Source organism: Anabrus simplex, chromosome 8, assembly GCF_040414725.1.
Source record: "Anabrus simplex isolate iqAnaSimp1 chromosome 8, ASM4041472v1, whole genome shotgun sequence".
NCBI lineage: Eukaryota > Metazoa > Arthropoda > Insecta > Orthoptera > Tettigoniidae > Anabrus > Anabrus simplex.
The window spans coordinates 160,407,212-160,419,206 of record NC_090272.1 but is presented as its reverse complement, the minus strand read 5'-3'; the positions used below and the strand labels follow the sequence as shown (position 1 = coordinate 160,419,206).

The 11,995-nt window shown below is 39.5% G+C and overlaps 1 protein-coding gene across 1 annotated transcript in view; it reads right to left on the bottom strand.

Moving 5' to 3' along the window:
- Positions 1–728: 728 nt before the first annotated feature.
- Positions 729–11,995, bottom strand: part of stw (straw) — a 36,609-nt gene continuing 25,342 nt past the window's right edge. The window contains exons 6-8 of the mRNA XM_067153047.2: positions 9,689–9,901; positions 6,120–6,350; positions 729–1,060 (exon numbers count right to left, since the gene is read on the bottom strand). Coding sequence (XP_067009148.2) covers positions 912–1,060; positions 6,120–6,350; positions 9,689–9,901 — 593 coding nt within the window. The 3' untranslated portion in view covers positions 729–911. The remainder of the gene's footprint in view (positions 1,061–6,119; positions 6,351–9,688; positions 9,902–11,995) is intronic.

Sequence of the window (11,995 nt, the reverse complement as noted above, 5' to 3'; positions counted from 1 at the left end):
ATTTTCATTGCACGAATCACTCCCTGAATTTCAGCGAGTGACTAGTAGATTTATAAACGCATGCAGTGAAAATATGTCAACACCGATATAGTTAATTAATACACTTGAAGTATTTCCTAACAAGTAGAGTTATCAAAAAATATACTCTCATTTTCCATTTTTTAAAGTTTTGCAGACTTATATAGCATACTTCAAGTATTATTAAAATGTAGCGAAGTCAATTCAGTAAAAAAATATATTATTTTTCAAAGTTTATGCAGGGAGTTTCTAGGAAATCGTAGAATGACTTATACAAATAAGACGTTCTATTATTCGTTAATTTGCCCTGTTCTCAGTAAATATTATGAGTTCATTCAATATATTTGCCTTGGTTGTAGAAAATCTCTATTACGGTTACATTTATAAAAGCCACAAATTTTCATATATTTGAATCCAGTGAAGGAATATTTAACATTAATCGATATTCGATGTGTTGAATTTCAATTTGAAAACGTTTACCTAATAAACTCACTGAGGCATATATTGATATAATTGTCATTATTCGATGGTCATTTTAACTCATAATATTTGATGGAAATATAATATTAGATAAACATATTGCACGTGAAATTTGAGGATAGTTATCATATGCTACTTTGTTTATGTTGTCAAAATTTGTCATTATTGGTTACTCAGACAAAATGCAAATGATTTCAGAAAACTTTCTAGAAAGTTCCTCCCTACGGAAAGGGCACAAGGTAGCATAGAGAAGCAGGAACCATGCTGGATACAACTTTGGTACCCAGTCTTGGTCTTCTCCATGAAAATCGACAAAAGATTGTCTGTAAGGGATTTTTCATCCTAGTTACATACAATCTTAAATGTTATAATGATGTAAAAGTAACTTATAATTAGGGCGTAATTCATTGTTGTCAGTGTAAGTCTATAGGCGGCAAGAAGTTTCCACATGTTGGGAATTTAGGTGGTACTGGTGGTAAATCCGCGTGAGTACCCACATGCACCACCAAGTTCATACCGATGACAATGTGGAATAAGAAGTGGCAGTGGAAGAGCCAATATCCTGAAAGGAAAACAAACAGTATTTAATTACTGTAGCACTCGGTTAGGACAACATTAAGGCAATTTAAAATGAAATTTAAAATACACAAATTAGAGAACTATATAAACCATAATGTTATGGTGATTATTGTTTTAAAGGGAAGCATAAGAAAGCATCCGTCCACATAAAACATTGGAGCATGTCCTAGTTTGTCAAAATGATCAGATCTTTCATGAATACCTAGCATATGCTGAAACAAATATGACCTTTACAAGCAGGAACTTCTAAAAGGCACATTTGTACAATAAGCCCAGCAGTAAGTACTAAACGAAAATGCTAAACTCGGAGGGAATTTCAATTTAATCTTGAATATATACTTAAGACATTGCCTGGTGGTGGGTTACAGCTTACATAGATATGAATAATCAACCTTTTGCTGAAGTAAACGTGGAATCGTGATATAATCAGGCTCGCCAGATCTGACTGCAAAAATCCATTGCATCGTTGATTCTGTAAAAATCATTCATATCATAACAATATTTGGTTCCCGTATTAGAAACATTACGATAGCTGCCGAACAATGTTATTTTTAAGAAATTCCTATTATACTGTATATTCTTATTTATCTAAAGTGAATTTATTTTGATGGTGGTGGTGGTACGTGACACTTCGAAGGGCTGTCATAGTGTCGTTTAATTGTAAAATAATGAGGGAAAGGGTGAGTTCTTAATGTTAACGTTAAATTCTCTGATGGATATGTTCCAAGAGTGCTGATTATATCATAGATTTTTCAGTTGAGTCTTACTGTCGTTGACATCATGAACATACTGTACAGCTGAGGGACTTCGGTATCAAGTGAAATTAGTTACACATACATAAACTTCATTTAATGTTTTTATACTACTATAAGTATTTTTCTTTTCGCATTTTGAAACAAAATTCGCTTTCTGAAGTTTCAGATTCCGATAATGAACAATTTAGCAACTTTCGAACGAAAATAAACTCTGTTTCTTCTGTTAACTATCAAGCAGCTGTTTTACAGCAGAGGAAACCATCATTAAATGACTTGGGTGAATGCAACGACAATTGGTGCATTTGTTTACTTTAAGAAATTGTTTCCATCGATGAAGTCACCGGTGACTTTTAAATCTCACCCAAATATTCGATGATATCAGCTAAGGAAAGGGTAACGATTGGTGGAAATGAAGAAACTCTCCAGATCCGTAAACCTACTTTCGTCGGAGAACAAAAGTTGATCAAGAGAAATCAGACAGAAAGATAATAATAGTAATAATGGCGTATGGCCTCCGGAGAGGTCTGGTGTAGGTCTTTTTCTAGTAGACGGCCTATTAGGCGACCTGCATGTCTGTGAAGATGAGGGCCCTACCTAGGATGATTTCTAATGCTGAATACGCCACACACACCCAGCCCCCGAGCCATTGGATTTAACCAATGAAGGTTAAAATCCCCGACCCGGCCGGGAATCGAACCCAGGACCCTTTAGACAAAAGGCCAGCACGCTAACCATTTAGCCATGGAGCCGGGCCTTAGCGCGATGATGTTAATTGTGCATACCTTTCTAATTGTGTTTGCAAAATAGCATGGAGTTTGCTCCGCACAATTAGCATGTGGTAGTTGTCTTGGCTAATTGTATAGATTTTCGTTAAATTACAGGTACATGGAAACAGGGAGGAGTTGGGGTGGAATGAATCTAATCGGAAATATCCACTACAAAATGGCTACTATTCGACTTACACGAATAGAAGTTATAATCATGGAGCTCCTATTTGTAATCTACCTTTTAATGTTCTGTTTCTCGCATAACAATACACTAAGCTAATATGTTAAAAATACGATCCACGTCCGTTGGTCTGTTGAAATGGCTGTTAGTTTATAGTTAAAGTTCTGTCTTTTATTTATGATTATCCATGATGGTTTTCTTATATGGTAAGAACATGGGGATGATTCAGTTTGCCTTGAATGAACTGTAAAGAAAAATAGAGAGAGCATAAATAGCTCTTATAGAAAATGATAATCCAACCTTATAAAAATAATATTCCACAATTTTAAAGTCCTTTCTAAATGACACACGATTCCATTTATTTGGCATAAGGTAATATATAATCTCACAATGTTTTTGTAGATGGTAGAAAGGGTGAATAGAGGTACTCCGTCAGTTCTTTTCAATATTTACTGTGTGTTAGATTGTGATTCACTTAAAAATGTGTGTGACAGATGGACGTATTCTGTTGGCAGAATTCCGTATGACAATGGTTTCTGTACAATTCTGGTCTGTATTAGATTAGGTTATTCGTGGCTGGATCAGGCTAGTTTCCTTAAAGACCTTGATAATACTGCTTAACTTGTAGCATGTTAAAACTTGCTGCCAGTAAGAGATTGCTTTTGGAACCTGACGAAGATTGATTGCTACCTGTCGCCATAAGACCTATCTGTGTCGGTGCGACGTAAAGCAATTAGCAAATTAGATTGCTACCTGCAAGCTAGTTTGAATTTACTCAGATACTTCCTTGAGTGATAAGACGGAAACTCAAGAGGAATTTAAAATAAACTTGCTATGAGAGTGCAACAGATCGCGCAAGTCAGACGTTCCAATATTTTGTTAAGGTACTTGATATGACTTCATCTTCGAATCCAAAACTTTTCTTAAACCAAGTTAAATAGTAGAGGTTACTCAAATAATTTTACTGCCTTAAATAAATGCAAAGTTGCAAGCTAATTTACTCCAAGCGATATTTTACACACCTTGATAACTCGTTGTGATTTAGGCTAAAATATAATGGACGGATGAGTGAATCATTACTATTTAGTGAAGAATTATTCGTAGGTACATAACTAATAATTTTTTGAACATTTTACCTGCAGACTAATAACTAGACTGATCGAATTCAATCCATTCCAATTGGAAAGTTTAAACGCTTAAGGAAGTACTGACTATGGTAATATAAACAAATACAGTTAATGACTTTAAAAGGGTCTATGACCTTAGATGTTAGGTCCCTTTAAACAACAAGCATCATCATTATCATGACTTTAAAATCTGAAATCTAGAAAATTTGAAATCTAGAAGATCTACAAGAAGGTTCACGAGGCTCAAACAGAAAACCCAAAATATTCTTCACTGCAGTAGAAGGGACCGGATCGTGGACACAGAGTTCATTTAATACGCCCTTACGCGGAATATATTTCACGCCCTTCGTTGACCTTGTATTCCTTTGGCTGATACCTTCATTTTTCGAAGTGTCGCATCCCTTCCATTTTTCTCCCTGATTGGTGGTAACAGAGGATAATAATCACCACCGTAACCACTCTTCATTTTTCGAAGTGTCGGATCCTTTCAATTTTTTCTCTCTGATTAGTGTTATATAGGATGGTTGCCTTATTGTACTTCCTCTTAAAACAATAATCATCATCACCACCACCACCACCACCACCACCACCACCACCACCACCACCACCAATTCGAAGTGTTGGATCTCTCCCACCATTTTCATTCTGCTGATTGTTAATAGAGGATGTTTGACCGTTGTACTTCCTCTTAAAAAATAATCACCACCACTTAATTTTCGTGTTTGTTTAAATGCACTGTCTTAGAGTGCATTTGCTTATCATTTTCCCTTTTTTTCAGATCACGCATTGGAAATTAGAAAAGAAGAACGTGAACTGTCAACACAAACCAAAATATAGCTTCTCAACGTTCTCCAGTTGAACATGACCTTCCAGAAAAGGGACGAAGCTTCTCGTAAACATTTTATAAACGTGGAAATAGCCTGTCAGAGGTTAATCATGCATCAAACCCAGTCAACGGCCAAAGATATTGCTTTACTTCCATCAAGAACTAAAATATTCGAACTTGTTGGGCGAATGTTCATCTTGAGTGATGTGTATCACATGTGCTCGAAACTTCAAGAAACATCAGTTCAGTGTGAAGAGAAAATCAAAGACCTTGAAAAGAAAATGAATTTACTGCAAGTGAATCCACAAGACGAAGGAAATATAATTCGTCCTGATTGATTGAAATAAGGAAATGCCTTCTCTGTGTTATAATTTACCGTGCATGTACCAATAATCTTATAAACAAATTTCACGGTGCATTTGATAAAGGTATAATATTTGTTAGTGATAACAGTGCTATAACAAATAAAATATATCTATCAAACAGCAACGACGTTCAACTTATTCACTGAGTAGGCCAACATCTTGAATAGGTGGACATTTCAGTGCCTGAGTTTCAGGATAATGACCAATATACTTAGTATGTTAAAGCACCTACTGTATAGTCTATCTTCTTTCAAAACCAGCAATTTATTTGAACCATTTATCCAAAAATAAAACTTATCGTGGTAAGATGTGGGCCCTCAGGTAGATCTGGTGTTTCTTTCTCTGTGTCAGGAGCCTCTTTGATCTTTGAGGCGATGATCATCAAGAAGATACATTCTTACACCGATACAATCTAAAGCGCTGCCTGAGAAACAGCATGGACCAAGTGTAATAAATAATCATGCTATTTGTTTTACGTCCCACTAACTGGTGGTGGTGGTGATTATTGTTTTAAGAGGAAGTACAACTAGGCAACCATCCTCTATATAACACTAATCAGAGGGGAAAATGGAAGGGATCCGACACTTCGAAAAATGATGGTATCGGTCAAAGAAAGACAAGGGCCACGAAGGGCGTGAAAATGAAAGACTCCCTAGGCCTCCATACGTAATACCGTCGGGGTCTGAAAAGAACAAGAGTTGACCAAGTGAGGTCGGATAGGATAGATGAAAGTGAGGAGCCTGGCACTTCTACGGATTTTGGGGACGCCGGGCTAAGTGTTTTGACTCATTTAATGGAGATTCCCATAAGATAAGAGACCCGAACTCTTCCCTGGGGATCCATGACAAAAAGAGGCCATTTTTATTGTTGGGTGGTAATTTAAGCCTTATGTTAGAAACCCACAACGTCTTAAAAGAAATCTATTTCCATTTTTTAACCTACCGTATTTAGTATAATTTTCCGAATGATACTGGTTTTTAGGTTACTAAAATGTTTTACAATGAGAGAATGTTTTACATACCAGGATTGTCAGCCCGGAATCTGAAGACAACGTAACCGTTGTTTGGAACAGCGATGGTGTCCTTAGCAGGTGGAAGATTGAAGTCCCTGTGCAACAGTCCTCTACGATCAAGGTCAAGGGCGTGTTTCAAGTTGATCTTCTTTACATTGGTGTCAGGTGAGCGACCCATACCGATCACATTAAAGGCGTAGCCGTGCAAGTGGAACGGGTGACTCAGGTTGGGCTGTTGTACTGTACAGAGGAAGAAAGACAATAATTAAAATTAAATAAAAATATATTATATATGCTAATGGGAACAGATAGGTGGCCTCTGAGTACGCCTGACATTACTTTTACAAAATTACTCTGGATTCTTCCTGCCCTATTTCTTATTCAGATCTTATTCTCTTCCCTTCTCGATCTGATAAGGCACTAGATATATTCTTTTAGTTTCAGATTTATTTTTTTTGTCTCTCTTGAAGGTTTATGTTGTACAAAAGCAAAAAGAAAACAAAGAAACGAAAAACGAAACAGTCCGAACAAAAAAAATAAAGCTGAATCAGACATAACAAATCTTACAAGGCGGCTGTGGTTCGAATCCCGGCCAATGCATATGGAATTTTCGGAAAGAAATGTTACATCTCCGTGATTCGGATTCCATGTAAAACTAGAGGTCTCGTGACTATGGTCACTATGTCAACTGTCACGTAGAACTACATACTTGCTTGGGCAAAACGTTAAAAAGCCGAATCGGACAAAACAATCACTTAGACAATAATCATTTAAGAGCTCGCCTGGTGCCCAAGATTGTTAAGTGTCTTTATGGTCTAACACCTTGGTTAACTGGTTCGAGTCTTGTTGGTGGAAAATTAATCATTTATGAGAATGTTGGCCAGTAGGGTAGAATGGGTGGTGGTTATAATTCCTAATCACTAGATAGCGTACCAAAAGCCTGAGTATAGTTTTCTTCTAAACCTCTTTGAAGAGCACATAAGTCATAACTGAGGACATAATGATGATATGTTGATGGTGACTTGTCCGTTGGATGGGGACGTTAGGCCTTAAGCAGACCTTTTGTTGTTGTTCGGCAAGAATAGGCAATCTGAAGTGTCAAAAATACTGTTTCTATTCACACATTCAACGAAATTTGTAATTTTCCTTGATGAACACAACATTTGATGAAAATACCGGAAATCTGACACTAGAAATAACTTCACCAAAATAATTCATGTAAAGAAAGCTGCTTAACGTTTAAGCGCCTTAAGAGTATTTCACAGTGGAGTCTCCGTCGCTCAGACGGCAGCGAGTCGGCCTCTCGGGGTTGGGTTCCGTGGTTCAAATTCCGGCCACTCCATGTGAAAATGGTGCTGGAAAAAGCTGCGGCGGGACAGGGTTTTCTCCTGTTTTCCCTGTCATCTTTTATTCCAGTAACACTCTCCACTATCATTTAATTTCATCTGTCAGTCATTAATCATTGCCACAGAGAACTGCGACAGGCCTCGGCAGCCGGTACAATTCCTATCCTCGCTGCAAAATGGGGGCTTCATTCATTCCATTCCTGACCCGGTCACTGACTGGAAAACAGGTTGTATGTTTTCAAGAGTATTTCACAATACCTACAGTATGAACGAATTTCATGAATCCTGCTTTTTCACAAAAAAATAGATATTTCTAAAGAATGGATTCCAAGAGAAAGAATATATTGTAGTTAACAATAAAATGATGACCTTAGTTCGTTGACTGCCTTGTATCGCCAAGTCACGATGCATTTATGCATTACTTATTCTCCAAATGTGATCCTTTGGTGCCTAACGAATACAATATTACTTTAGAAACTTAGGAGTATGCTGTAGTATCCATAGCATGTCACCAAACTTGGCTTGAGATGACGAGATATTGGAACATGGCCGTGAAATCTAAGCTTGAATCTTAATTCTTGTCATGTACGTTATAAGCCCGGGCTAGTCGAATAATATGAGAAAATTTATTATACATTCAAATGATTGTTCGTGAGTTACATATGGAAAGTGAAAGGGAATATCTGCACGTAGTAGCCAAAGTGAGTATTCGTTTCTATGAATGTTTCTTGAGTGTGGAATTTCAAAGATATTTTTCTTGAGTGCATACACATGTCTTTCTAAAATGTTGTTCCTTTCATAATAGAAGTATGTCGTGTTGTTAAAAGAAAAGAAATAATGTTCCACGAAATACACCAAGGTGACCTTGTTGATGCTTGAGTTTTGGCTCGTGGAAAATAAGTGTTTTGGCAGGTGAAAACAATTGCGACAGTGCTGTAATTTGACACAGTGACCAGTATATTTCTTCTTCACATCTGGAATCTCATAGAATATTCTGAATTCAGAAATGATTCATTATGGACTCCGGCCAATGAGTTCTAAAAACGTGACATTATTTCCACGTACACAAACTACTTGTGCTTGTGGTGGTGCAGTTGTTCTCAAGGTAAGCGCCTCCATATTAGCACTGATCCTAAGAGAGGGAGAGAGACTGGAAGAATTCCAGCCCGTACAATTACATCTACGCCACAGACAAAACCCTCGTGATACGTGGGAAAAACAGGTACAGAACTGGCGAGCCTAACATGTCCTCGGACACTCGCGGCGCTGAAAACCATACGCTAAAGAAATTAAATGAACTGGCGTATGGCTTCTTGTGCTGGGAGTGTCCGAGGACAAGTTCGGCTCGCCAAATGCAGGTCTTTTGATTTGACATCCGTATGCGACCTGCGCGTCGGGATGAGGATGCAATGATGATGAAGACGACACATACACCCAGCCCCCGTGCCAGCGAAATTAACCAATTATGGTTAAAATTCCCGACCCTGCCGGAAATCGAACCCGGGACCCCTGTGACCAAAGGCCAGCACGCTAAGCATTTAGCCATGGAGCCGGACACTCTAAAGAAATGTGTCGGAATATGGCTTATCCAGTTACTGTATAATAGTATAGATTTACAGCACTGCACGTATTGCCGTCAGGGTTCTATCTCGTGACTGTTCTTTTGGGTCCGCCTCTGTGGTGTAGTGGTTAGCGTGATTAGCTGCCACCCCCCCCCCCGGGTTCGATTCCCGGCTCTGCCACGAAATTTGAAAAGTGGTACGAGGGCTGGAACGGGGTCCACTCAGCCTCGGGAGGTCAACTGAGTAGAGGTGGGTTCGATTCCCACCTCAACCATCCTGGAACTGGTTTTCCGTGGTTTCCCACTTCTCCTCCAGGCGAATGCCGGGATGGTACCTAACTTAAGGCCACGGCCGCTTCCTTCCCTCTTCCTTGCCTATCCTTTCCAATCTTCCCATCCCTCCACAAGGCCCCTGTTCAGCATAGCAGGTGAGGCCGCCTAGGCGAGGTACTGGTCATACTCCCCAGTTGTATTCCCGACCAAGAGTCTGAAGCTCCAGAACACTGCCCTTGAGGCGGTAGAGGTGGGATCCCTCGCTAAGTCCGAGGGAAAAACCGAACTTGGAGGGTAAACAGATGATGATGATGATGATTGTTCTTTTGGAATAAACCTTAGCAAATAAATACACGGAAATAATAATTAAACCAAAATTGAAATTAGAATAAACTTACCTTCATCGACAAGAACGACTTCGACGATGGCATTGAGCGGGATATCCACCTTGTGTGTACACATACAGTTGGCTCCACAATCTGCTGGTCTGTTGTCTCCGTTACAGAACTGCTCAGGAGGAATATCGTCGATTTGAGACAGAGGTGGGGCTGGTGGGAATATGAAGGAGATCTCGTCCACTAGAGAGATGACATGGTCACCTTGAGGGGCCACTGTAAGAGGAAAAATAGCATTGATTAATAATTAATAGTTATTATTGATTGATTGATTGATTGATTGATTGATTGATTGATTGAGTTATTATTGTGGGAGAAAAGATTAATCCTACATGGAAATTCCAATGATCGACGAAAATTTTGAAAATTCAGAACTGTTTAATGTTTTCTACTATTCGCATCTTTGATACCTTATCCAGGAAGCTTGCGAGTTGGGCAGTGGATCATTGATCTCCATTTACTTCTCGCACCTCTGTGCAGACACAACAGATGCGCGTCGCTTTTGGGGTACTCCTTAGTTCTTTGTCCCGATCCACTTTGACGATTCATATAGGCTGTTATTACGGTGGACTCACCTCACCCAAAGCCGTTTTATAGCTAACTGCCAAGTTTCAATGAGCCCGTCCCTAACCTGGAGAACAGACGTTGCCTGATAGATTCCAGTGACATTTCATTTACCCAACCAAAGAGACTCCTCTACCCGAAGCCGTTGCCTCATTTAGAGAGTCCGGTAACTTATCGGAGCCCTGGTCGCCGTCTCTACGATCTATCCCATCCTGCAGCAGATAACCCCGGCCAGACTGCGGAAAATATCTTGCCTGTTTTGGAAAATTAATGAAAGGTATGTTAAAATATTCCAAGGAAATATAGGAAGATATTGTTTAAGAAAAGATGTTTGAAGATAATTTCCATCACACAATATGCTTAATCTAACAACGAGTAACATATTTGTCACGGGAAGTATTACAGTAGGCTAATTACTTCCTAATTAGAAACACATACATTAACAATTACATTAGCGTTTACTTTACTAGATGGAAGAGTAAACTGAATCCGTTGGACGATCTGTGGCTGAGTTTTAATTAATTTAGTCGGGTGAACACCAAATTCCACCCTTTTCCATTTCTTGACGGATGCAGTACTTTTGCATCTGTCTCCTAGCATAGGTCGTAACAAATTGTAGCTTCCACGAAAGTCCTAATCTCATCCATGGCTGTGACAATATGGAAGTAGGGGTGTGGGTGGAGCTGAGTAATGACATTTGGAGCATGACTAGTGCACTCTAGTGTTATAAGTGTTGCTCATAGGATCTGTCATGCTGCAATACCAATTTCTGGCCCAATGAGGAAAGCAATGGCAAACTACCCCACTCACCTTTGCCGGGCTGAGTGGCTCAGACGGTTGAGGCGCTGGCCTTCTGACCCCAACTTCGCAGTTTCGATCGTGGCTCAGTCCGGTGGTATTTGAAGGTGCTCAAATACATCAGCCTCGTGTCGGTAGATTTACTGACTCGTGATCCTAAGTTCGTACGTGACAGATTTTAGAAGGATGGTCAAAAATTACTTGCACTCCACCGACGTTGTTCTTCACATGTTAAATAGTTCTTACTGAGCACTTTAGTGTGACCCACGTAAAGAACAAAATTAACTTCCACGGGAGCTAGACCGGAATGTTGAAATTGGTAGAAAGGCCGCCTAGATGCAATATTACTTCATACGTTATGGAACTCGGTAGTTGAGGCCAGAATATAATTTCCTCGCTGTCATGAGCTGATCTTAAAATGTACAGTATATAAATTACAACAAACCAGTGAGTTGGCTACGCGGTACGGGTCGTGCAACTGTAAGCTTATATTCGAGAAAGGACACGTTTAATCCCCACCACCGAGAACCCAATTTTCGCACCAGACAAGTACTGGAGCTGTAGAGCCTCCGTGGCTCAGGCGGCAGCGTGCTGGCCTCTCACCATTAGGTCCCGTGGTTCAAATCCAGGTCACTCCATGTGAGATTTGCGGTGGACAAAACGGAGGCGGGACAGATTTTTCTCCGGGTACTCCGGTTTTCCCTGTCTTCATTCCAGCGACAATCTACAATTTAATTTAATTTCATCTATCAGTTATTAATCATTGCTCCAGAGGAGTGCGACAGGCTTCGGCAGTCGGCACAATACCTATCCTCGCCGCTAGATTGGGGCTTCATTAATTCAATTCCTGACCCGGTCGAATGACTGGAAACGGGCTGGGGATTTTCATTTTCACAAATACCAGAACTGTACCCAAAATAAGAACATAGCTGCTACCTTCCAGTCCTA